Source organism: Amblyomma mixtum, chromosome 7 (genome assembly GCF_055824585.1).
Source record: "Amblyomma mixtum isolate Tamu chromosome 7, ASM5582458v1, whole genome shotgun sequence".
NCBI lineage: Eukaryota > Metazoa > Arthropoda > Arachnida > Ixodida > Ixodidae > Amblyomma > Amblyomma mixtum.
The window spans coordinates 20,086,620-20,113,942 of NC_143018.1; the positions used below are offsets into that span (position 1 = coordinate 20,086,620).

The window sequence follows — 27,323 nt, forward strand, 5'->3', positions numbered from 1 at the left end:
TCTGCTGGTGCCTAGTGCTACGTTGAAAACAAGTTTACATGATGAAAGTAAATTAAAATCAGGGGTAGAGTGTCACCGGCTCACTGTGCCCTGAAGTGATACCGCCCTTGACCGCGTACCGGATGGAATAATGCACTTCAGTTGTTAATTTTTAATGCGAAGGCACTACTTCGCTACTTTAATGCGAGAGCAATATATACCCAACGAAGAATACTGTCGCGTGCCCGACCTTGAGGGTGCAGAAATAAAAAAATATAGTCGCAGCTGGACTTCGAATCCACGACGGCGCGAATAGATCAGCTTCGCTGGCCACTGCACGAGAGCACTATGGTGCAGCCGCAGCTTATCACGTCTTGTGTTAAACTGCAACACACTCTCGCGCTGTGCATTGCACGTAGTCGTCTTCGTCGACTTCAATCTGCGACGCGAACAGATCAGATAAGCTTATCCTCGATCAGAGCTTAACCTGTGTCTAAATCGTCGCCAGACGTGCCGACGGCCCAGCAAAGCAAAACCATAACCCGGCCAAGCTAAACACATGATCTCGCACGTCTACTCGGTTTAACTGCGTTAAAACCCTACCATTTCTTTTTTTCGTCAGGACATCCCAATCGCGACGGCATAAAAAATACAAGTGGTTCAACTCTGCTGAACCGAGTTTTCACGTAGCGAAAGGAAAGCGCACAGCTCCGGTTTATATGCCCCATACCCTGACGTCACAAGTGTAGTTAAATCACGCGACACCACGCGATTACCACGTGGTTTCTTACCGCCCTCTACCGGCAGCTTGAAAGGTCAAAGGTCAAGTGGTGCAGCACCAAAGTGGACCACACATGGTAAGGCAGATGTGCAACCATTACTTATCTGAAGGTCATTTCAAGGACATTAGGAGGCTTACGGCGAAATGTGTGTCGTTTTTCAAAGTCAAAGTGGTCAACGTTCAACGCCTAAGGTGGCGTATATGTGCGTAGCAACACTAGCCATGACTTATCTCAAGGTCGTTTCAAGGTCATTGGAAGGCTCACGGTGAAATGTGTGTCGTTTGTCAAAGCTGAAGGTCAAAGTTGAAGGTCAAAGGTGGTTCACTAAATGGACCACACATGGTTAAGGTATATTTGCATAGCAACAATAGCCATGACTTATCTCACGGTCGTTTCAAGGTCATAGGAAGGCTCTCTGCGAAATGCGTCGCAGCTACAGTGGCGTGCCTTTCGCTGTAATAAGCTTTGCACCCGTCGTCGCAGCGTTCACGAAGTGCGTCCAGGACCCGTGCTCGCAGCCCCCGGAGCCCGGCACGTGCCTGCAGAACATGGTGATGTTCTACTACGACCCGGACAGGGCCTCCTGCAGCGAGTTCACCTACACCGGCTGCGGGAGGAACTTCAACAACTTCCTCACCAAGCAGGAGTGCCGCAAGATCTGCATAGACGGCACGTGATTCTCTCTCTCTCAGTATCTGCGCAGAAGGATGGGCTCCGTTCTCCATCATCTGATCAAAAAACAAATGCAGATGACGTAATTCGTTACGTGGCAAATGCATGCTTTCTTTGAGTTCGCTTGCTGTCGGTTGCGCGCCCAGTCTGGGTCTGTTACTGGTGACGTCGGCGCATGTAGCGCGACGTCTTGAGTAGTTAAGTTGCGAACAAAATGGCAAAATTTCATATTCTGACAGGGTGCTACTGTTCTGTCGTAAAAAAAAATGTAAAAGGGGCTGCATCAACGTTGTTTCAATGGATAAGTCATCAACTTCAGGCGCTATATGTGCAAAGAGCAGTCGCACTTCGCAGTAAACACTTATTGTATATTTATCTTGTTTAAAAGGACCTTAAGGACAACAGGCCAACTTCAGTTCGTCTTCGGAACACGTTCTTGGCGGTTAATTCCCACTCAGGTTTTGGGAAATGGCTATGCCAGTAAAAGTTGTTGGGGAGAAGGCTGTCTAGAATTTTAGTTACAGGATACTGCGTAGCTTTGATGCGCCTTAAAGGGGCTGCGAAAAACTGCTTGGGGGGATACCGGCTATACTTCAGGTGGATTCTTTGTCACACAGATGCTGACTTAAAAAGAATTACAGGAATCGATGCACAGGAACGGGAGTTATTGAGTGAAGAAATTTCAAAATACACGCAAACAAAACGCTGCCCTCAACTCAATTTGGCGGGGCTTCCCACTCCTATTTCGCTCTCCCAATGACGGCACCTGGCGCAACCAATCAAAACAGCCTGCCAGAGCAAGTCGCGGAAGTTTGCACTCCATGGTTGCCTGCTCACTGTAACTCGTTCTTGCTGAGACTGGCAGCATCGTTTCCATGCCAGAGCCCCTGGTGGTGTATTTTTATTTTACTTGCTTTGCAGGGCTTTTATCTAAGACGAACAAGTTGTTTTTGTTGATCTAATATAAAACACCGACAGGTGACAAAATGTGTCTCTATTTATTCACACAATTTGCAGTATATTTACTGTTTGTTCAATCATCAAGCTCGCGCCAGGTGATGTCATATCCGCTGCTAAAACCCGCCACTGTGTGGCGACACCATCAGAGCCATGAATTTGTTTTGGGGAGGACATTTAAATATTAAAAAACGGAATATACGTGGTATTACCGACGCTAATAGCACCATTGTAACTCACTTTATGCGGTCAACAGGCAGAACAGTCAACTAAGATTGTGTTTCTGGGCCCCTTTAAGCACTACCCTGGTACAGTTCATACATTCATGCCTGAAGCGTATTCCATAGCACTAAGTAGCGTAAAGAAAACATTCGGTGCACTGGATACCAGTCAGCTAGTTTTTTTTCGCCTTTACCCCGCGTTTGTTCGCTTTTTTATTATACCTATAATTCTCTGCGACAAAAAAAAAACGCCGGAAAGTCTAGCACCCGTTTTTTGGCGTGCCAGGCGTTTTTAAGCTTTTCTATAAAGCGGGCCAGAAAAATGGCCACACGTTTATGCCAGGGATTCAGTATCCAGCAAATTTTGCAATCCTGTAACATATTTATAAGGCGGCGCAAAAGGTTTAGGGACAGAGCGCGCACAATTCTGCATTCCGCGTTCTTTTGAAACTGCCAAGTGGAAAATAAAACTGGCCGTACTATAAGCGCAGAATGCGTCGTGGAAGTTTTAAGTTAATTAACCCTTTGCTCTTTTTTTCCCGCAGGTCGGACGTGATCGGGACAATGGGCACGCGGGTGGATGAAGAGGAAGACTTTGTACGGCGCGCACGAACACAGCACGTAAACTGGCCCGCACGGGAACGCTTTTGCAGAAATAAAAAGGAAAGTCTGAGTGATTATTCTACTTCAGCGACGGACTTGTCGTACGCTTGAATACTGAATCACTGTTTACACAAAAAATTCGCTGTGGCTTAGCTTGGTTAAGCCCGGTAATTGCGAAAGCAATATCCGTACCTACGCCATGGTACAGCTGGTAGTGTAGCTGGTGGTGGTGCTTGTGGTTAGACTTGTGGTGATGCATCGGTTATACAATCCAATCCAATTCAATCCAATCCAATCCCATCCAATCTAATGTAATCTACTCTAATCTAATGTAATCTAATCCAATCCAATCCAATCCAGTCCAATCTAATGTAATCCAATCTAATGCAATCAAGGTCAAATGAAGGTCAATGGTGGTCACCGCCGCGGCACAATGGTGGTCACCCTGCAAAGTGCAAGTAGTATTGCTTTCGCAATAAAAACCTACAAGGACGTGCAGGTGCCCGCGGAGTTTATCCACAAATGAAAACCGCGCAATTTCTTCCCTGGCTGAAAGCAGTGCGAGCCCGCGTTCCCTCCTTGGCGCCCCTGAATGGAGCAATGCGGCACGCTCCGTCTGAAGCCTGTTTCACATACAAGCGATGACTTTCGCGATTAGTGCCGCCGTGGCGCAAACACTTGTTTTGAGCGGCCGTAGAGCGATATGGAGCTCCAACAATTTCTAAACTTTGCACCAAGCCATTCAGTCACTGGATTCGCCCTGCCTCTAGGCGGCTACGGCGAAACACGCCGCGCGAGGAGAGGCTCAGTAGCGGACCCGCATGACTCCCCTAAAGGCCGCAGAGTGTGGCAGGCTGCGCAGCAGCCAGGGCTGTCTCTTATCACTGACTCCACTTACCCCACACGTATCGGCACTAGCGTTGCAAAGGACATCTTCCTTACTGGCATTGTTGCGTGGACTACACAGTTACAGAAGGATGTCCAGGCAGTCACACCACAACTTCCTATTGACTGCCCCAGTGACAACGTCGACACCCACCTCCTACTTTTCTGGGAAGCTAAAGCCAGCCTTGAAAGGCGCTGGCAATCCCAGAGGTGGAACAGAACCTTTCGCCGCAGACTGGCTCGATTGAACGAAGACAAAAAGAATTGCAGTGGCTTAACTCAGCTAGGCCAGGATATACGTGTCGAAAGCAGCTTCGTCTACTGGCATTTCGGTAGCGACACGCCGTCGTTGTCGTTCAGCAGCTTGGCGGCGTCTCTTTGCGAGACGTTCCTCTCGTTCTTCGGACGTCTGTGCCACCCGCTTAGCCTTTCTCTCCTCGTTTCCACGCTGTCGGCCGGCCTCGCACCATGCGACGACTTCTGGATCGGAAGACTCAATTTCACACAGCCTATAACGCTGCCGTGACGAGCACGGCCGCTTTCCTTCCTCCATGGTGCGTCTGAGGAGCGAGCGCCGTCTGATATCCCAGTCGGCGCAGCGGCTGCGGCGGAGCGACGGCGCGCACCTGTGGCTCCAGCGCAACTGGTTGCCATGGTAACGGCGCATGCGCAGTCGAGGCCTTTGCTCGGCCCCGCAAAATGCGCTTCTGCTAGCCTAGTGTAGCTTTCGCTACAAGACACACGCAGCCGCGCTCTCGAGGCAAAACTGGGAGTCCCGGGCCTATGCAACCGTCTTGATGGTAACATGAGCCTACCTCAAACATGGAACCTCTTCCAGCATCTAATAGACCATCTCAACCTACGACACTGCAAAGACACAACCTCACAAAACTAATTCACACCTCCCCCACTTCGCCAGCAAATATACTTCGGGAACTTAAGGTTACATACATCCCACCTTTCCAATTCACACTCCACCCGAACTATCAAGGACTCCCTAATGACCTTCTGAGTAAGACTATCACTCAAGCAGAAGTAATGGCAGAGCTCCAGGACATAAATACCTCCTCAGCTGCCGGACTCGACGGAATCCCCAACAAAGCCTTACGCAGCTTAGACATCGGTCCATAACGCCCTTAACAGATTACTTTAATGAATGCTGGCAACAAGGCAGCCTGCCACCCCAATGAAAGGAGGCAAAAGTTGTCTTCATCCGAAAACCAGGCAAACGGTTTCTAGCAGCCATATGTATAACTACATAAGGGAACAGCAACCCTCATACTAAGCTCCCACACACTCCCAAATATCCAGCTCGCTGCTCGGGGAACCCTTCAAGGAACGGTACTTTCCCCGATCCTTTTTAACTTTGCTGTTATTCATATCCGCCGACAACTCTCGCAAATTCCAGATATACATTTCAGTCTCTATCACTGTCTGGGCATATCGAAGAAGTGACGCCGCATAGAGACCCATCTCCAGACAGCCCTCAATACTACTGATACACATGTGAAGGAGAGATGCTTATCCTGCTCAGCTTCTAAATCTCAGCTCTTTCTCTACAGGCCCAAATCCACTCACCTTGAGAACCCACCTATCACTCTAACAATCGGCACACAGCCTTTTCCTTAGTAGCACAAATCAGAGTGACAGGAATGACACTCTATTCCCATGGAGCTCATGGATATGAAATCAAAGCCTCTAGTTTCACGCTCAACAAACTACTCGACTCATCCGTCGTCTAGCACATCGGAAAACAGGCCTTCACGAAAGAAACACCCTTCGCCTTACCCGAGCATACGTTACTAGCAGAGTCACATACGCTCTGTCCTACCTACCCCTCACTAGTAAAGAACGCGAACAAGTAAATGCTTTACTCCCAAGTTGCACGAAAACAGCTCTGCGCCTTCCTTCCAGCACCTCTACGCAGCGCCTACTCAAGATTGGAGCCCACAACACCATGAAGAACTCCGTGAGGCGGCGCTCACAGCCCAAACGGCCCGCCTCTCACGCACACCAGCCGGTTGCGCACTACTGTCGTTGCGCTCGCGTGTGTGTGCGTGTTTCTCCCTCCGTCTTGTGTTAATCTGCGCAAAGTTTTCTTGAATATGTCGCTACACCAACTGGCCCAACGTACTGCTCTACTACTCTCTTCTCTACACATATCGCCAATAGGACTCCAGGCACCCCGCTCCCTCCTGCAATGCGATCCAAAATTCTAGTACCCCTTCTCCCTAAAAACATGCACCCAGAAAGGGACGGGAACCGCAGAACAGCCAGGGACAAGCCTCACAGAGACAATTTGGAGAAGACCCTGGTGTAGCCTATGCCAACACCGCCGCCTATTCAATACACCATCGCAAAGTACAAGCCGTCACGAACAATCACGCAAAACTGCTCACTTCTGGCTCAATTCTCACCAACTCTACAACCGAGCCAGAGGAGGCAGCCATCGCGGTAGCCATTACCTCCACGCCCGCCCGCAAAATCATCTCGGATTCTAGAACGGCTGTCCTTAACTTTGCCAACGGCACAGTGTCCCCAACCACCCACCGCCTTTCGCGTACTTGGTAACCCCGACAATCTGTCACCCGTATTTGGATACTCGTGCATGCTGACCTTCCAGGTAACGAGGAGGCTCACTCCCTGGCCCGAGGTCTCACCTTCCGGGCTGGGAAGGAACGGCCGTACTCGGATATTGCGGAGTGCCCGCTGTCCTTTCGAGACGTGCTTACGTACCACCGCAAAAATGGGAGAACATACGCTCCCCCTGCTCCGACTCTCGCGATCACACAAGCCGCCCATTGGCGCAGGCTACAAACGCGCACAACCCCATACCCCATCCTCCTCCAAGCCCGCTTGCCTGATCAATTTCCCTCCAGCTACAAGTTCTGTGGCAAACCTGGAGACTTTTTACACATATACTACTCACTTGACCCTCATCCCCACATCCTCCAGCACCAGAGGTGGCCCTAGATTACTGCGAGCGCCTACTCACCAGTACTTCCGACAGGGACCAGCGCAAGGTCATTACTAGCGCCCACTCTAGGATAGCCTTCCAAGGGCTATCCTTTGCTTTGTAAGGGGGCCCACCCTACACGGGGATGGCTCCCAAGTGCCATGTAGGGGCTCCGCCCCCGCCATCTCTAATTATTGGCAATAAATATTTCCACCACCACCACCGGCGGTGGACCCACGTGCCCATGGTACGGCGGGATAGAGAGCGTGCGTGAAAAACTTTTAAATGCAGTGCTCTACAACAATGGATATATGCATGTCGCTCTCCAGTTATTTATACCTCAGTGTAGAGCGAAATGAAAATACCTTAACAGTTGTCACTGAATCTCGAATTGCACAATGATTGAGTCTTTCTTTTTTTTTATGTGTTGAATTATGACAGCTGTTCATCTGTAGAACGTCTCCAGAGTCAGCAATGGTTACGGTAGACAAAAAAAAATCTACTTACATTAGTAGAACATTCCCAGGAGTCTTGCGGAGATGACCGATTGGTTAGAAGCAACAGCCTTGCACCCAAGAGGCTTGGGTTCGAATTAAGTTCATTTTACCCGCTGCATTATATTTTCGCGAGTTTCCTGGTAGTGTTGACGGACCACTGACATCCGCATTCTCACTTGCCGAGCGCAAGAGAAGCCACCGGAAGTTGGTCGGCTTGTCCCAGAAGTCGGGTGTCTGCAGTTTTTCAGAGCAAAAAGTCGTACTTTTCGTCTCTTCGTTCGTAGCTCTTTCCATTGTTTCCGCGTGATATCTGCTCTTATATCAAAGGAATAAGCAAACTGAACGCGAGAAACGTGAGTCTCATTTGGAGGACCCGGTAGTTTCAGTGAGGAACACAGACATGCAGGCTTCACTCTCCCGCGGTGAAGACGTATACGTACTACATCCGGTTCTTGTCTTCCAAGCGTAAAGGAGCACATGTGGAAACACTATGAGGCTAAGGTCATATTTGAACCGAATTTTCGCGTAGCAGAGAACAGGCGAACGATGACAGAAATCCTGACACTTGCCCCTCGAAGAGCCAGTTTCAGTTTCGAGATGCAGGCAGCCGATGTTTCGTGTCATAGATCGCGGGTGATGTTTATCGCTTTAAGATGTCTATTACTTGCCAGAAGTGCTTTTAACCTAACTCCACAGCACAGCCACGTTCGTACCGCTGCACCCACAAGAAGCACGTAAAACAATTTTCGGGTTAGTCGTTAGCGTATATATTTGAAGATCCACAGCGTGAGAGCGACTGATGAGAAGAACGAATGCTGCAGCGCGTGCCTTTTTCGATTTGCACAGCGCGAGGGAAAATGTGCATGAGGAAGATGAACGGAGGGCGAGCGCTAGAAGTCACCTGCACCAAGTATCACGACCAAAAGCCCATTCAGGCATATAATTAGTACAATATGCGAGACAGTACTTGATACACTCCGTTTAAAAAGCAGTACCATACCTTTTGGAAACGCTGATGTGAACCAGAACGCCGTCGGCACCTCAGCGGATAGTAGCCGCGCCCTCGCTTCGGTCCGATATAAAAATAATTCCGTAAAGTGGTCAGTGCAAAGTTGGCTGCCTGGAGTTAGTTCCCACCTATTCTTTCTTAACTTTACCCCCCACTGATGGTATAACTTGGGCTTAGAGTGCGGGAACGTGCATCACATCACATCAACTGAGGCAACTTAGCGCGCAGTTTCGGGTTCCCGTGATAAGAAAACTGCAATGCGGTGCCCGGACGTGCGAGGCCGCATCAGAGAGCAAAACGCAGAGAAACGCGCACGTAATGAGCGCGCGGTCTATATAGTGCCTACTGTCTACGCGGCGATCGGGCAAAGGCAAAAAAGCAGTCAAAGCGAGCTGCGCACCAGCTATCGTCAGCCTCCATACACATACCGACAGCATTATCTCGTTCCCGATGACTGTCGTTTCGCGGCGCTGGCGGTAGTCCAGCGTCATTCGTGTTAAGTCCGTGGACGCCGCAAAACTGCATTCCTGTGCCATCTGTCGCCTCCAAGCATGTTGTAGACACTCACAGAAACTGCATTTGAAGCCCTATTTGCGCATGCCTATCCTTCCTTCGCTATCAAGCACGCCTATATAGACGGTTGCTGCCTCGTGACGCGCTTATCAGACTCACGGAAGCCGCTGAGGCGCTGTGTGACGTTCGGAGCCAGTCCTACTTAGGCTCGCGCGAGGGATCGCCATCGCAGCAGCCAAAACAGACGCGCATGGACGCGCAGTGGTGGTGACACAGCGATTCAGTGCCAGCAGCGAGTGGCAAAAGCGTATCCCGACGAAGAACGCGATGAGACATACCTGATAACAAAGAAAGGACAGGCATGCACAAATAATGGTTAACGCAGAGGTGCTGTGAGCCTCACCCTCGGGCGTAATCACGGTAGATGACGCTGGAGTAGTTTTGCGTTTCGTTTTGCGTTGCTCCGCCACGGACTGGAGATTCCCAAAATTTTGCTGCTGACAGAACGTGTTGTGTGTAGCGACGTCCTGTCGTCTGCTAGTAACGTCCCGTTGCAGTGCAAAAGACCGTTTTGAAATACCTTTCCAGAAGAATCTGCTGGTCTTCTCGTGCAGGTGATGGTGCAACAGGTGGGCATTATCGTGAAAAAAGACGAAAACGATGGAAAGACGAAGTACAAAGGTGAAAACCGAAACTGAAACTACAAGAATGCTTACTTTCAATGGTTTCACTTTCGGGCACTGATGATGATGATATGCGCCATCCAGCCCCCTAGTGGAGTCAATGGGATGAACGGACGGAAGGACGAAATTGCGCGGACAAGTAGAGATTAACATGAAGCGGATAGATTAATTTCTTCCTTAAGAACTGATTCCCATTTTTCGACCCTGCTTGAGTGATACTCTTCTCTATGGTACTAGCACCATAGCACCTGCATCGGCATCATCGCCAATATGGCGTCTGTGCGTTCGCGTCGTTTGCGGCGAAAGCCCCAGAAAGGTTGCGTCTCTAAAGTTAATGCTGTCACTGTTCATACAGCTAATTGCAACTGCATATCCATCGAAGTGCTCTAGATGACTAGGTGCTACATCATCTGATGTTCACCGCCTGGATTGTGCCGAGAGGTCCTCCGGTTGAAAGGCGAGTCGCGCAGAGGGAAATCACACGATACATCTGCGCCAGACATCTGTGCGGGATCTCGGCGCAGGCAGCTCTCGTGTGTAGCTGCTCGCAACCTCCCCCTCTATTACGTGTACGATTTTTTGTTTTCAGGCTTATTGGATCAGTTTATGCAAATGCGAACGCCGCACCGCAGTGCCTTCTCGTATCGAGAGCATATCTTACCGAAACAGTTGTGGGACGCGCTTATCCCTTTGTTGTTTACGTTACTTTTCGGCATGCGCAGAGAACCGTCACACTCGTGTAGTCCGCGCTGGCATTTATTTGGGTGCATTCGTCTGCTGTATACAACTCCGCTCTTCGTTGTCTAGCTTTCGCTTACATCTGACCACAGATGGCATTGGGCTCTCAAAAATTCCCACTCCGTTTTACTAAACCGGGACTGTCCGTATTGCGATCTGCGCTACATTCATCTGAAGCCCGCATTGTGTATACCTCACGCTGTTTATGTTGTAAAAGTAGCAGCATACATGTTTCCCTAACGAGGACCGCAGGGGGTAAAAGGCGAAAAGAATGATCTTTTTTCTCTCTCTCTTTCTTTTTATTAGTGTCACGGGCTTGCGCAGTGGTAGCTTACGTAGAGTGCCCGCCAGGCATGTCTAGAGCACACGAGCAGCGCGCTGCTCAATGACAGCAGCTGCTGGGTGTGGAGGAACGGTGCTTGTGCCCGTGTGGCATGTATGCATCAAAGTTGCCGCACTTGTGCACAAGCATATTGTCTCGGAAATGCAGCAGCTGCTGTCAGATGTTATTTTGCTGGTTCAGGAGCGAGCTCGTTCGCATCAGAACGTTGCCGAGACCCGCGATGTGTTCGGTCGTTTTGCCCTTTGGCATCGAAGTTGATCGGGATCTGTAGCCGGAAGAAGTAAGACCGTTGTCATGCACAGAAACCTGGTGCAGATATGTGCACAGCTAAACGTTTCGCTTTACATGAAAAAAAAAAATGGCAGTGGCTTAGCTCTGCTAAGCCAGTATATACGTAGCGTGAGGTATTGGTATATCTTGGTTAAGCTTGTTGTTATTAGCTTGGTTTCCCCCCTGTTAAACCTTCAAATGAGAGAGAGATGTGGGCTGCAGGCATTGACAAGGTTGTGCCAGAAACGCAGCGCTGAAGCCATAGGCCGTCGGCGTTCATTGTTTTCATTGCAGTTGGCGTTATTCCTCCTTGGAACACGGCGGTGTAGTTGTGTATCCCACCACATTTATACATGCGGCGCAATCTCCTCGCGCATGCGCAGTAGCCCGTAGCGGCGAGCGCGCGCGGAGAAGCATGCCAGCTGTGCGTAATGACGTCATTTGTTCCTCGCGCATGCGCAGTATGGTCGAGCAAGAGAGCACGCGAAACGGCCAGACTGTGGCCAATGTAGCTCACGCTACAAAAGGCTGTGATGCATTGACGGCAAGATGACGTATTGTGGTGTGAAGATTGTTAGTGTGCAGCTTATTTAGTACCGTAGTAAAGGAAAGGGGGGGGGGGGGGGGGGAAGGATGTATAGGTTAGCATAACATTTTGTATGCACCTTAGTTGCATTTTTAATTTTTTTACTGAAATATCTTGGCTGCTTGCTTATCTTTTAAAGCAGCTTGGCCAGCTTTAGGCTCCCTAATTGTCATTGCATATGGTGGACTTTACTGCTTGAAGGTATGCATTCCAACAAAAGGAAGTTGCAAGTAGGTTAGATGAAGTTGAAGGCACCTGCTTTAAAACTTAAATTGTGCGTGCTGTGTCCTGAGGCACTTGACATGGTAGTTAAGTAGTATCATTGTCTTAAAACTGATCCACTGAGGTGTGTTAAAAGTTTTGTGTCCCCTCGCCCAAGGTTACTGCTCTAGCTATTCAAGACCAACTCATCTGCATGAAAAGTTTGATACTCAAAGGCCTCTTGTACATTGTTGTTGGAAGGAGCTGCCAGTTGGGATTTATACAAATCAATGCCTCATTTTTGTGTTGTTCCTTGAAAAGGTGTTGATCTTTAGTTCATTCGAGGCATCTTGCAGCTAATTGATGGTACAGTTTACCATCTCATGAACAAACATATATGTCTGGCATTTTTTTTTTTTTAAAGCTGAAAGTCGCATGCATTCATATACAAGACCCAGATGTTAGTTTCTAAGGTACTAGATCTCTACTTCACTTATGGTATGCTTTTTGAGCTGGTATTCCTAAAACTCTTGAGCTGGGCATCAGGAGGACGTAGGTCAGAGCTGCTACCTAAGTGGAATGACGCTGTGGGCACCTTGTAAGAATTGCTGCGCTCTATGTAAAATAGCCCCGATAGATTGCAAGCCAGGCTTGTATCATGCAGTCTGAATGGTAATCACTCGCAAATGTTAGCTGGAGAACTGCCGGCTGTTCACTTCTAAAGAGTGAAGTTTGCTCCAGTTTAAATTTGCTCAGTGTTCACCATTTTTGTCAAAAGCACATTGGTGAACTTGTGTTGAATTAATTGGAAGTTTTTGTACGAAGAGAACCTGAGGCTTGTTTTGAGGCTTGTTGTTCTGAGGCTTGTTGTGATTCTTTTTCATTTGTTTGTGCACATTTTGCACAGGCTACCTTATTTCTGCGACAGGTGCTTCCAGGCGCCTTTTTCACTTTCTTCTTTCCATTTTCAGCTAGGGAAACTGATGCGGGCCTACGGAGTTTTCCAGACCTCAACATGCTTTTCTTGATGTTCAGCATTTTTTGAAGCTGCATTTACATTGGGACTAGTTGCTAACGCATTGTTCATTACTTGTTACGTTGCTGTTCTTGACATAAAAGATGATAAGGGATTATGAGACTAAGAGCTGCATGTACAAGGTTGGCCACTCTTAGGGTGAACACACGAGCATGTGGCCTGTCTCTTCAGAGCGCCAGTCTGTCTGACCTAGACCATGCAAAACACCACCTCCAGGTCTCTCTGCGCCTGTGGCACTTTGCTTCAATGTGGAGCAGGTCGGACACACTGGGGCTGTGAAGACAGCAAGCAGCCTAGCACATGTGTGTTCGCCCTAAGAGTGGATGACCCTGTGCCAGCTTATCTGGAAAATCAGTGTTTGTTTTGAACTTCGTTGAATGTTGGGATTGCTTGGCTGCCTGCTGACAAATTCTCACATTTTAAAATCCTGGACCACTGTTCCTATATTTGCAAAAATCAGTAATTTTTAGCAATAATGAAATCTGAAATGGGGAATGACTTTGCAGGTGACCTTTATATCAGAGAATATGTATGTGAGAACCCTCAGTTGTATCATCATGTCTTCGTGGTAGATTTGGATGTTGTTGTCTGATCAAGCACTGCAAGAAGCAACCACTAATGTTTCTCACTTCGTACTTCAGCAAAACGGATAATACAGCTGTCCATCCACCCCACTTGCATTTTTGAGTAATAAAGGCAAGGGAAAATTGCAAAAGGCACAGTTAACTGCACTCTGAATTTGTGGGCTTTGTTCATCAGTGTTCCTTGTCTCCTGTGAAAAATGAAAATCCATGCATCGTAGTTTTTCATTCCAAGCATGGACAGCATGTTCTACAAGTTTTTCAGGGAATCATACTTTTTAACAGCCTTGGTGGTTTGCCAAATACGTATGGTGGGATTTGTGCTTTTGTGCCACATGATGTACTGTTGTTACTGGAATGGTTATAGTTTGCGATGAAAGCTATGATGTTCTACCTAGGAAAGCCATCTGGTTTATTTATGCCTCCTGTAGGCTTGTGTAATTGTGCTGTTATATAAGGATCATCATCAGGCAGGTTGGCCACAAGATAAGGGCTCTCACCAAGTGATATATGCAAGTCTTGCAAATACAACTACTTTGATGGATGTGTGCAGTCCAGCATACGTGGAAGTGCTCTGTGTGAATAAGCATTCTTGCAGTAGCTGTTTTTGGCAGTCGATTGCATCGTTGTAGTAACGATATGCAGCTCATGTAGTTGCTGCAGCACACAACTATTTTTTTTAAATCACAGGTCAAATGTTGAGATGGATGATCCCAAATTACCTAAGCTGTTGCAAAAGTTGATGTATGCTTCACCTGCTTACAAGATATGATTTTCTTGTGAAATGTGACTGGCCGAGAACATCTAAATTTTTTACACTGCTAATTAAGAGTTTCGTGCAATGCATAGTAGCAGAGGTAATTGTCTTGTGCGGTTACTACACATTGGTGACTACCTATGTGTTAAGTGCATCATGGTTGTCAGTCTCTTAAAAATGTTTCATCTAATGCTGCGGGTCATTCATGCAAAAGTACTGTAGAGGGGAACAAAACTTTTGAGGGTCTAGAGTTTTATCTCACATTGATATTTCTAGCATTTGTTTGGTTTGGTTGTTTAGTAGTCCCAGTGACATAATGTCGCGAGACGATTAACAGGCTGTTGCGGCTTCTTTCCTTGTTATATCTTTGTTGTGGTTAGCAGTAAGCCTTTTCTTTAAATTATTGATTGTAGTACAATTTTACTCGAGCGGGAGACTGAAATGTATCTACAAACATGGAACATGGGCCACTTAGTGTATCTGTCATGAGAACTGTGTTGAAATGCGGGATATTAATTCTACACCTTGTATGTGCAACATTGTTCTTGTGCTCTTTGTACTTGCCTTACTCATAGGTTTTACTAGCAGTAGCCATTGCACACCACAGTGCTTTTTGAACATGTTCACTCGATGTCTTGTTGCATTTCTTACTAGAGCTTTTAAATTACTTCCTGGTGTTTAAGCAGCTTCTCATATTTTCCCTATGTTTCAAGGATAATAGTGTGTGGATTGGTTCCACCTGAACACATTTCTGAGTAGTTATTAAAAGTACAGGGCATACTGCAAGCCGTGTTAAATGCAACTGTATAGGTCGTACTTAGTTATACATTTCCATCCGCACTGCACTGTTGACATTGTATGCACAACTGGTTCTCCTTTTGAATTTATGGGCAGTGTGACACAAATTATCTTAATTACATAGCCCAAGTATTTAAACCAAGTTTGAGGGCGACTTACATTATCTCTTGGAAGCTTCATACACATATGGCTGTAATAACAGGTCAGTCATGGCAAAAACTGTCGAGCTTTCAAACATGCTGTGGCAGTGGTCCAGACAGCCACTATCGTCTAAGGCGTTTTTTTTTGCAACTGTGAAGGTTTCAGCACATTCGTATGCTTGCATCAACAGGAACCTGTGTACATCTGTTTAATGCCTATTTAGAATCACTTAGAATCACAGTGCTCACGACCACAATAGCAGAACAACTTGCCTGTATAGGGATATAGTTAGTTGCCTGTAGAGGGATATAGGTAGTTCCAAACTTCGTTAGTGACTGACCAGAGTTTAATGAGGTTCATTTCTATTGCATATTTAATTGCATAATTTAGTTTGAATGCTTTCATTTCATAAGTGATGTACCAATTCAAAATAAATTTTCACATTTACCAAGAAATGTTCTTTGATTGCTCCAAAGTTGGAGTACAGGTTGATAAAATTGCAGCTCTGTAATTTAAGAAAAATAACTAATGTTCAGTCCTTCAAAATTTTTAAATCCTTAACTTTCATTGCATAGTTGCGAGGTTTGCTGAGATTACATAATCAAAATGAAAGTCTGCAGTGCTAATTTACAGGCTGAACTTAACTGATCAGGCCAACCTCTAAGCCTTTTTTTTTATTATTAAATGGTCTCTTCCTCTTTTCTTCGCAATTTAAAATATCAATTTTTGCTGCAGTGAGCATAGCAGTTATTGTTGCCTACAGAACATTTATGTATCTAGTTCAGGGCTTCAATGATACAAGACAGTCGCTTAGGAACTTTCAGATTTTACACTTTCCTCCTATCTTTCCAAATCACACAGTGCCTAAATCGAGATTCTGGCTCCATCAGCGTCCAGACCTTTGCATTCTTTCCTGAACTTTTCCTGAGCTGTCAGAACCTTGCTTATATCCCACATGTGCCTAACCACAAAAATAAGAATACCACTGCTGCAAGACAAGCGTCTTGTTAGCACTCTCGCTGACGTGTTTTCAAGAGTTGCAGTTTTGTAAATCGTGCCTTTTATTTGTCAACTCTTGTTTCGTGGCATCTCTTTTTCAGTGGCACCTGAGACCTGGACTGTAGACGACACCATGTGGGCAGGCGAAAATGAGGAGGCCGATGACCCTGTGTCAGAAACGAGGAGGCTACCGCCGTGGACAAGGGTGTCAGGTGTGTGGCGGTGCAATCGGTGCATGTACACTGCCCCAGACATGTACCGGATCAAGCGACACCAAGTGACGCACACGGGCGAGCGCCGCTACTACTGCCCAATCTGCCAGGCACGCTTCACCGCCAAGCAGAGCGTTAAAACTCACATGCGACAACACACGGGCGAACGGCCGTATGCGTGCAGCCTGTGCCCCGCGCGCTTCGCCCGTAAGCAGCGCCTTGCAAGACACCTGCGGAGTTGTGGCATCAGTGGCGTTGAACCAGCCATGTGATGTTTCTAATGAAACGTGTGATTTTAATGGAACTGTGGTAAACCAAACAGGGTAAAGAGAAGCCGCTTCATATTGACTTTGTTTTTCCCATTAACACTTTAGAAAGTGTTGCACTGACGGTAGGGACCAGCATATGGGGACGCAGTCAAAGCAGTACCACACTTGCACATACTAGTTCTGTTCCCTTTCAGCTCTCTCATGAGCATCGCAATTTCCAGTGCATGCTGTAGGCACTTAAGCGGGTGCGTCCATTACTGCTCTTCATGCTTAGTCCATTCGCAATGCCTTCATTTTATAGACACATTCCTCTAGTAAGACATTTTTTTTAGCTTAGGCTCGGTTATGTGAGTGTTTGTTTACTTCGCACACTGTAATAAGCTTGGGATACGAAAATTTGACCCTATCTGACCATATTCACTGCTTGTGTGAGTGTTAGTAAACATGCATCTCCCCTGGTGCTACAAGTTGTTCGGGGTTCTAAGATGGACTGGTTGGTTTGCCATAGATTGAGCTAAAAAACGGTTAAAGAAAAATGCAGTGACTGCACTGTGTTATGTGGTCATCGACTATGTTATCTTTTGCTGTTTTTTAGCTCAAGTTGTTAAAGTTTGCGTTTGTCGATTTGCTTGCCCGCTAGTGAAACAAATTATGGTTTGTACTTTCATAGTGCAGAGGATAGAATATGAGGTGAAAATTGCCTTTTGAAACGGTACCTGTGATGATGACTATTCATCATAGATAAAAACTGGCTGATGGAAAGTGGTGACAGAAAGGGCTGATTTAACTTCGCACCAAAAGCGTGGCATTACAGGCGTTTTCATGGTCAGTAATTCATGTCTTATCATGTAGAAGGACCTGCTACCACCACTGCTAATTTGCCTTTCATGTTGGTGATTTTTGGTGGTGTTTCACGGTTGTGATTTCTTAGTTAACCACCTTATGGTTTTGTGCTGTGATAACTGTTTGCTTTACTTGACATATGGATTAAAAACAAATGTGATGTACTGTAGCAGTCATCCAAAGAAGGCCAGAGAATGCTGAGTTATGTCTGAACTAATATTGCATTGTAGGTTGTTATGACAAATTATCACAGTCCTTTGTAAAACTTGGTTTAGAGCTTGGCTTTCGACTCTGGTCTCCTGCTTTTTATCTAGTTCTTTCATGTGATCCTGTTAGTCAACACAAATATTAAAGTCAGTAATTAAGTTAGTCAAATATTTTCAGACATTTTTATTGGTTGAGATTTTTCTCTTTCATTGCATTTAGTGTTCTACACTGGATCGTACTGCAGTTACAGGTTCTCTAAGGCTGCTCCTTATGGCTTCAAATGTCTCGGGTGGGCGCGTTAATCTCCAAGGCCCTTTGCAGCAAAGGCTGTGAGCTTATGCTGTGAGCCTTTCAACATAAGAACCTGAATCTTTAAGGTCTTTGCGGTGCTCATGTTAAAGGGGTGTAAAACCCTATTCAGTTGAAGCAGTGGTTGTCGAACGCTAGGGTTGTGTATTGAGATGAGGAATTTTTAAACTACAGGGTATCCACAGACGGTGATATAAATAGCATGCAGGCGTTGTGAATGGCCAGCCTTGTGCCCTGGTGCATCATGAATAAACTGAACAATGTACACAGTAGCTCGCACATGGCTCATTGCTTAAACATGCAAATGCACAAAACAGAAAAGCTTGCACATTCCGTTCAGTTCAGGTGTTGTCATTATGATGCAGCATTGTTCACATCATGTAAGGTGCCATTAAGTGTCTGTCTTGAACTTGTTTAAACTGTGCAATTTGTTGCAACATGAAATAACCCTATCCGATGTGCCTAGTTATTTTCCAGCACATTATACACTGTCACTGTCATTATACTTTGCCATGACACGTGAGGGGAAGTGGTTTTGGCAGATAACACTGACTGTATTCCTGTTAACATCGCAGAATTGTTCTGTAGTTGTATATTATGCTTTTAAGTTTTTTAAGGAAAACTTCTCATTCTGTTGTGTCCTCAGGGCTGTTCTTTTTTTCGTGTGTTGTAGTTGTAGTACATTGCCAGGTCTTCACATTAACCTCATGGGCTTTTATCGAGTAAAGTTCGGTCAAATAAAGGTGGCAGTCAAGTTATTTTTCACATTACTAGTCATAAATTCGTGTCAGACAATTGTCATTAGTTTTTTTTCTTGAGCTAGTTCTTGCATCATGGCTGTTTACGTGCCTCGATGTCTCTGTGATGTTTCGTTGATGGAAGATATTGTTGAGTGTTCCTGTTTTGTTAGGCAAAGATTGTTTCTGAGAGTTACGTTATGGACCACAGTTGGTGATGTGGCTCTCGTAGTTGTATGTTTACACCATTTCCTTTTGCTGCAGTCCTCGGTAGGACTCTCGATAACTCCGACGCTGAGTGTGGAAATAAAACTGGTTTGCAGTAAAACCTGTTCTGTAAGTCTTTATTATAAATTCTGTCATCCTGCAAGAATTCTATGTTAGTTTTGTTTGAAAATTGCAAACACTCTTTTTCATATTTTGGAATTATCAGATATTGTCCTGATGTCAGGCTATCTTTTTTTTCATTGCGGGATGCACTCAATAAAGAATTGCTCCCCCCCCCCCCCCCCCCCCCCCTTCCTCCCCATTTATTTTCCTTTGGACAAACCTGCTATGTGAGGTGTTTCAGCAACTGGGAGACAGGGTTTAAGAATAGGATGATTGATTTTGCAAGAATGGAGCACAAGGGGTATTTTTGACAGTCACCTAGTGTAGTGCACATTTTTTTATTTCTTAACTGATTATTGAGCGATAACCTTAATGTGGGAAGTTACGGAACAAGAGTTACATGGCATCAAGAGAAACTCCAAATGCTGCAATCTCCAGAAGTTTAACTTTATTGTGAACTTTTTTTTCGCATTGAACAAAGCTTGTGTGACTCAACATGTACAGAATGTGTTGTCTGCCTCTCACTTTTGTACATGTTTTTAAGGGCTGAAGCATTTATTATGACTGATGCCTTAGGGTGCTATTGTAACACTTTACAACTTTCTAAGCTAACCTTTTCACATATCTGCAATGGTAAAAGTTCAGTTAATAAGGATCAAAAAGCTGTGAAGCGCATCAGGTGACTACAAAAAAAAACTGCTTCAGTTTTTTGCAAAAGGTTCTTGCAAACGTCGGTTCAAGCTACATGAAGTGCCCCATTTATGTGAATCCTTGCATAAGGAACCCACATTTATGGTTTTCATTGTATCATTCAGTGCTTGCCTATATCCTCTTGCATAAAAAAGCTTGCATGTAAGTCAAGTTGTGCGAGGCACACTGAGATAACTTTCCAGAATGTATCTGGAAGGTGGAAATTTTTCCTGTCCCTGTTTTTCTCTGTTCTAGTATGGCGAGCTAATTTTCACATGTTTAACGCAGTTTCGCGCGAGAAGCCCTGTTGCATTGGTTACCTATGTTTGCTAGAGGGAGAAAGTCAAGCACAACTGTGATGCTTTTCTGTCAAACTCGGACAGTGAATGCTTCCTTTCTCACCGTTGTTTCCGTTTGTTAATTCCATGTTGTCTTTTGTAATTTTTGTATTTGTGGTTGTGTTTTGGATTATATGGAAGCGATGAAAGCATATTTGTCTTTGCTGACTCGGAGTACCAGAATAATATCTGTTTAACTTAAAGGGTAACTGAAACGATTTTAGAATTCGATGAATTTAAGGTTGCCGAATGTGCATAATGTGCAGTTAAAGCCTGCGAAATCATTTTGCTCTAGCAATTGAAATGGTGGCGTAATCGCCGAATAAAGTCGTCTTCGGCGTTCAGCTTCTCTGAAGCGCACAGCGACGGGCAGAGGCCCCAATAATGACGTCACGTATGACAGCGCTACGTTTCCAGCGAAGAAACGGTTATTCCATGGAAGAAAACCGACGCATTCGAAGGTGAAGCTCACGATGCTTTGTTTGGCGCCATCTGACGACGCACAGCAGCATGCAGGTGTAAGCAGCGGACATCTGAAATTTCGGCAACAATGACGTCACTGCTGAGTTTCCTTGCACTCCTCCAACGTAGTAAGGAGAAGCCTAAACAACATCGTGGTTTTAATCGACGATTATGTCACCATTTTAAATGCTGGTGCAAAAATACTTTGCATGCTTTACCTAGAAGCTTCATAGATTCGAATTCTTGAATAACCTCGAATTCTCAAAAAACCGTTTCAGCTTCCCTTTAAGGGTATATCACTCAGTGCTCAGTTTGTACATTCAACACAGGGTTCTGGATGCACCCGAGGGACAACTGGAAGTAGTAGACTGCGTTAATACAATGAGAGCAGCAAAATGAATCAAACATTTTGAAACTTTCGAAATTCTTTTTGGGTTGTGCAAGTCTCTTTTGTACAGATTATGTTTGCTGCTAGAGAGCCGCGGCATGCCTAGTACAGCAGCCAATCTTGGCAATGTTGAAGTTGTAATTTTTATAACTGTTGTGATGTAGACAGCGCAAACTATGCAGTGCTGGAAAGAAGAGAGCAACGAATGCTCAAATAATAATATAGAAAACAGGGTATTGCAAGTTTCTGCTCACTTGAGCCTCAGCATGAGCTTCCATGCTTCTTGCACGGCTGACTGCAAAAGGCTGTTGCTTAGCGACGTACCAGAAGTTATTACCAGAGAGTCCTAAATGAAGGCTCATCTTCAAGAGCTGCAGTTTGCACTTGTCTCAGCAGCGTAGTTCAATTGTGCCTCTAGTTTCTACAAGCTTCTTTGCAGGCGAGGTGTCTGAATGATTGCGTGTTTTTCCTCTCGGAAAAAAATTTGGAAAGGGAAGTTCAGAGAAAAATGCATTTTCACTGGAGCAGTGATGGAACAGTGACGTGTTTCTCGTGCGATTCACTTTTCCCTTTTTTGCCTGCCATTCCCACAGTTAACGGTGACGGAGGCCACGCCGAGACGATGGCGATGGCGGGAGTGCGGCCGATGTTCTCGAGCATAGCGACTCCGCTGCGGCACCGGCGATTCCGGTGCGAGGTGTGCCACTACATGAGTTCGAGCCGGTGGCACCTGAAGCGCCACCAGTTGATCCACACGGGAGAGAAGCCATTCAAATGCCACCTCTGCCCCATGACCTTTGCCCTGAAGCACAACATGGCGACCCACATGCGGACTCACACGGGTGAGAGGCCGTTTCAGTGCGCCATCTGTCCGCGGACCTTCACCCAGCAACAGGGCCTCAAGAAGCACGCCCTGAAGCACACGTCTGCCTTCGAATACTACGCGTCACTGTGAAGCGGGCCCCAATTAGAAGTGCCTATACTTCATTTCATGCATAGTACTAGTCAGTGCTGCCGAAGCTAGGACGCCTGTTCACGCAGGCTAAGTTTGCGCAGGCTAAGTCAGTGCCCAAAAAGTAGTTCGCCGTACATCCGAGCGAACCCAGGCGTATTTTGTTGCAACAAATTTGTAGTGCCTTGACTTTGTTTTACCTCTTGCCACATTTCGAGACTTTAACAAGCAAGAATTACATGTGGCGGTATGATGCATGGCTGGTAGGGCGATTCGATCTTACTTTATTTATGCTTAAAAAGTAGTTCACACTCGGTGAAAATTATATCCAGAGGGCCCGAACACTGAGTGCTGCCTCTCAGCTTCGACTGCAATTTCCAGTGGTAGCACTTCGTTTTATAACACTCTTTGCTTTCATCCAAACACTTATTGAGGCTTTGGGAAGAGCGAATGATACATGGCAAAGTAATATGGTTTTGCTGGCGCTCTACTTCCACAGCCTGTGCAGCGTTGACTGCAATGCATGAAATGTAGTATAGGTGCGATGCATAAAGGCCATACCTCCTTGCTTTCCCTGTGCCATTAGGCATATATAGGTTTGTAGAACATGTGAGCTGGGAAGGACAGTATCTTCTTGAGCTCAGTGCATGTGTCCAGGGATTAGACAAGGCATGCATTCGTGTGAGAAAAGCCGACACTTTGGCTAACTCATACGGCTGCCATGGCATGGATGGAACTAGTTGGATATAACAGAGCATTACTGCCTAGCCATTACAATGCTTTACAGGCATTATTTTGTAATCGACCAGAAAATTACTGAAGTAAAAAAAAAAGGAACTGAAACATTCCTGTTAACTGAAATACTAATGTTTCTGAATTTCTTGTCTATATATGATATGCTAATTATGATGGGAAGATGGAAATGAAATTTCTGTCGTTAGTGTTCGAGGCTTGTTTGCAGACACAAGCACTTGCAGCTAGCTTGAGCTTAGGGTGTAATTTGTGGGAAGTTTTTATTGCACAATTACTGATCCTTTCTGAGACGGGACGTATTTCTGGATTCCATTTGCTGGTCTAAAGTACATCGATGTGCAGAACTTGCAGGCTAACATGAAGAGCTCGCTTCTTGAGATTTAGAGTTGAAACACGTGCAGCACAAGTGGATGGTGTGTGGTGGAAGCAATGCCTATGAGGTCCCAGCATCTTACACAGAAGCATGAATAGCACTCCAATATCTTTAGATATGTAAAGTTGTGACTTTTCTGCTATGCTCTCAGTTTGGGAGGCTTTATCTGCAAAATTCAATTCATTTGTATAAAAAAGCAGAGAGCATTTTTGTGCATGGTGGCAGCGGTCACAAAACTGCCAGTAACTATAGTACCCCTGTCACGCCGGCACTTTCAAAGGTTATTGAATCCAGAGTCTTCAAGAATTTCAATCGAAGGTCGAGCTCAGAGGAGCTGTGCTGCTGTTACACAGCAAACTCGATCGCCATTGAGAGATTTCATCATCTCACGTGAACCAAGGTGTTCTGGAACTGCTGTCGCCGCCTATAATTTTGCACGCATGCTTGTAGTCAACCAGCAAGTTTAATCTGAAATGATTAAAAACAAAATTTTTGTTCATTTTAGTAGTATTACTCACTTTCGAAATGAAGTTCATTGTCTTGGACAAGCTGTAGGAGCATTCATATGCTTTTGTGGTAGCTGGTGTTGGTTGTTTCTGCACCGCTGGCAACAATGGTATTACGCCTGCTGCAGTGGTTCTTCACTTGGGCTGTCTTTTTTCGGCAAAATAAGTTGCATATTTTGAAGTTCCTTATTTTTCAAGGACCATACTGCTCTTGTTTTATTCCCGAGCGTGTTTCGGCCAGCGCTCCACATCCTAGAGTGCCGTGCTGCTCTGTTGACTCAATAGACTCGGTGGCCATCGGAGCCGCCCGTATAGTCAATAGACCACTGGTTCAAGGGCCTTCAAGATGACCACATGACAGGGGTTTAACTTCACCTTTTATTTGTCTTTGTTTCCTTGTTTTCATGTGCCACCTAACTGCGGTGTTCCCGAGACTTGCGGATGGCCGCTGTTTACATATATGCTGATGTGCATTTCATATATACTCGTTTTTTTTCGCATATAGGACCTGGCTGCGATTTTCCTTAATTGTCTAGTTATTTATTTTTATTTATTAACTCATCTAGAGTGCCCTTTGTTACTATTACCACCAGCACCAGGGATATGTAACAAAAGCTTGAGGTGGACGGAACACAGGGTTCGGCAGGTAACATACTGCATTACCAGTGACAGTGCTGACTTGTGACCATGCAGTTGTGAAAATAATGGGGAAATTATCTCGCGGTGTCTTCGGCTGATGGCATTTGATTTTAGTTTCCTGCTCACTTGTGCAGTGCTGTACGTTCGACTGGGATGAGCATGGCACGAGTGCGCGGCATTCGTGCCATGCCCTCGTTTTCAAGCCTTAAATGAATGAAAAAAAGTGCACATATTACGCAAGTAAATATGGTAATTGTATAAACTGCTAACTGCAGTCATCGCTCGTTTAGTAAAGATGTCGTCTGAGAATATCTAGTGTCTCGGAGACCACAATAAATAGAGGGTACAAAAAGCAAAGGCACATAATGAGTGTTTCTCACATTTGGCTGAAACACACAGGGACGTCCGGCTCGTGTCAGGTCACCTCCTGAGCAACGGCATGGAGGCAGTGCATTTGAGCTGAAGACACCATTAAATGTGCACGAGATGCACTACTAAAAAATGGAATCTAATAACGAATTTATCTGTGAACTTTGCAGAAAGAATTGATGGTGCATTGCATCAAGAGCATTTTACTTTTGAAAGTAAACTTTCCTGTCGAGATGTTGGACTTAAGTACTCTCCCGAGGTGAAAGGCGAAGCTAAGCCTTTCTTTTCAGGAATTATCTGCAAGGCACATGACCTAACATGTTCTCACTTACATGCCAGAAAAGAAAAAAACTATTCCAGGGCTTTTGCGGCCTTGTGCTGGTGCAGGTCCATCCCCTCAAGCATGCATTTTTTGGCAGACGCTGCAAAAGCCATTGTGGTTACGTTACTGCAACAGATTGGGCGCAGTACCAGTAGTGTTTCCAGCCACTTGTAACCTCGGTGGCTGTCGCCATCTCACAAAACTAAGTGCTCGTAGATGATTCTAGAACCTTAGCATTGAGTGGAATGGTGAAAGATTAAGCTCATTAAAGGAAGAAAGCTGTTCACGGTAATTAAGTGCACCTTCAGATTAATGATGAGTGTTCATTTGGTTGCTGGGCAGAGTTCGACACATCTCACTGCAGCCACGAGCAAGCGGATGATCACATGACTACCAAGGCTTCTAATGTCACACATTATCGAATGACACAGTGCATGGTTTGTTGCCTGTTATCCTTCATGACTCTTTGGGTTGTGTATCTGTATCGCCTAAGTTCACAAGGCATCATTTTGCTTTGTGGGCTCCTGTGCATCATAGTGTCAGTGCTTTGCTTCTTTATAGGGCCGTTTGTATAATCATCTGAATCATTACACGTTATAGGTAATATTTATTTGTAATGGAAGGCTTCAACAGCTTTACTAACATTTAAGCTTTATTAGCTGAACAAGCTCAGCTATGCAAAATGTTGTTTTGCATATATTGAATGTATCATATTCCAAAGTGATTTCAGAAGGCCGCCAATTGATTCAGACTGCTTCGTGGTATTTACATTTTGCATTTCATGCTATACAAGAACATGGTGGTCACGGGTGGTGTGGCGCCTGGGTTACTGCTATGAGCCTTCTAGTAACTAAGATGTTGTGGTTAGTATTCTTTTTATCCCAAGATATGCAAGCCACCTCGGTGGTTGTGGCGCTTGGCTTCTGACCCGAAAGATGCGGATTCAATCCCGGCCACGGCAGTCGCATTTCGATGGAGGTGAAATGCTAGAGGCCCGTGTTCTGTGCGATGTCGGCGCACATCAAAGAACCCCAGGTGATTGAAATTTCCGGAGCCCTCCACTACAGCATCCCTCATAGCCTGAATTGCTTTGGGACGTTACCCCATAAACCTATCCCAAGATATGCAGCCCATACTCTTGGCTGATGTACAGAACATACTGTAAACAGTCACAGTACAGTTTAGTGTCATGTTTGGTACTATCTATCTGTTTCTCTTCATGCTATCAGTAGTGTGTGCGAGTGTTGGTGCCAGGCTGTATGCCTCTCACACCAAGGTGAATTTCTACCCCCTATAGCATCCCGTTTTAAGCCAGTAGCAGTTGCAGGTGTGCCATTCACTAACCCCCGGGAGTTGGGGAATGCTAGCAGCACTTTGTGAGCTTCATGCTGGTGATTTGTGTATATGCATTGTCAAAATTTTGCTGTAACAGTAATAAATGTTGACTGCAACATATTTCGTGCTGTATAATATGCTCTTGGAACCCGATGGTTCCAAGAGGAACAGCTTTTAGTGAAGGAACTTGTAGTTTTTAAGGTCACGTTGTAAACAATGTGTGCATTTTGGATGAATGTGTATCGATTAGGTTTGTGTCCGCCCGTATTGCTTATGATAATAAAGCAGTACAAACAAGTCGCATCCTTTCAGTTTTGTTAATTTCTCACACAGCTCTGCACTGCACAACCTTGCGATGTTGACCTCGTCAACATCAAGTAGGAAACTAGGTATCACAAGCGGCATTTAGCGGGATGACCATCCTCACACACTTTTCCAAGTTTTATGCAGCCACTTTTTACCAGGTGTTCCCTGCTTCATGTTGTTCTATGCTCTACATGCATGTGAAAACTGTAAATGCCTGAAACAGATTTGGGCCCCTCTTGGGCCAATTTCGGTCACTCCTCTGGAATGTTTTTTTTTTAGCACTGTAAATAGCAGTGTGAGAGTATTCCAAATTTTCAAAGAGCATATTGAATACCCTCCTGTTCAATTTTCTGAACAAGTCAAATTGTGCATGTTTATAAGTATTTGAAACAAATATGCTTTCAAGCCCTCAAATCGTTTTTGAATAATAATTGTCTTGAATTTCAAATAAGGTGTGTCGTATTTTGCTATAACTGTTTCAAAGACAGTCCAGTCTGCCGCTGCATAGCATGCTTCTATGATTGGTCTGCGTAGGATGGAGGATTCAGCTTCACAACACACTCCATATGAGTGACTGTGTTCATAATGCTAATGGCCTCTTGGACTGAGCTATGCGGCAGTGCTAAGGCAGGTTTAACAAGCCACGTCTTAACCCTATCTTATACTCCAATATTTGTAAAAATATGCAATTCATATTCGATTCTAGCTGTTTGATTTGAATTAGATTTGGGCTTTAATTGCACCTCGTGTTAAATTTGGCTCTGAAGAAAGCACTA

The 27,323-nt window shown here is 45.4% G+C and overlaps 2 protein-coding genes and 1 long non-coding RNA gene across 8 annotated transcripts in view; 2 read left to right on the top strand and 1 right to left on the bottom strand.

The window, feature by feature from the left end:
* LOC149335159 (uncharacterized) overlaps positions 1-1,438 on the top strand; it is a 69,973-nt gene extending 68,535 nt beyond the window's left edge. Inside the window, exon 4 of the mRNA XM_089553592.1 lies at positions 1,245-1,438. Within this exon, the coding sequence (XP_089409718.1) occupies positions 1,245-1,438 (194 nt within the window). The remainder of the gene's footprint in view (positions 1-1,244) is intronic.
* Positions 1-9,171, bottom strand: part of LOC149335158 (uncharacterized) — a 114,033-nt gene extending 104,862 nt beyond the window's left edge. The window contains exons 1-2 of the long non-coding RNA XR_016284015.1: positions 8,553-9,171; positions 7,563-7,786 (exon numbers count right to left, since the gene is read on the bottom strand). This is a non-coding gene — a long non-coding RNA (uncharacterized LOC149335158). The remainder of the gene's footprint in view (positions 1-7,562; positions 7,787-8,552) is intronic.
* An 861-nt stretch (positions 9,172-10,032) lies between these two features.
* Positions 10,033-26,542, top strand: LOC149335161 (uncharacterized). 6 transcript variants are annotated; one of them, XM_089551828.1, is made up of 4 exons: positions 10,033-10,326; positions 16,309-16,419; positions 21,586-24,377; positions 24,889-26,542. In XM_089551828.1, exons 2-3 carry the CDS (start codon positions 16,341-16,343, stop codon positions 21,945-21,947), a joined length of 441 nt encoding a protein of 146 aa, XP_089407954.1. In that variant the 5' UTR covers positions 10,033-10,326; positions 16,309-16,340; the 3' UTR covers positions 21,948-24,377; positions 24,889-26,542. The 6 variants fall into 6 exon arrangements, with proteins under 6 accessions (XP_089407954.1, XP_089407955.1, XP_089407953.1 ...); XM_089551829.1 differs by having other exon boundaries at positions 10,033-10,214; XM_089551827.1 differs by having other exon boundaries at positions 10,033-16,419.
* Positions 26,543-27,323: the final 781 nt, after the last annotated feature.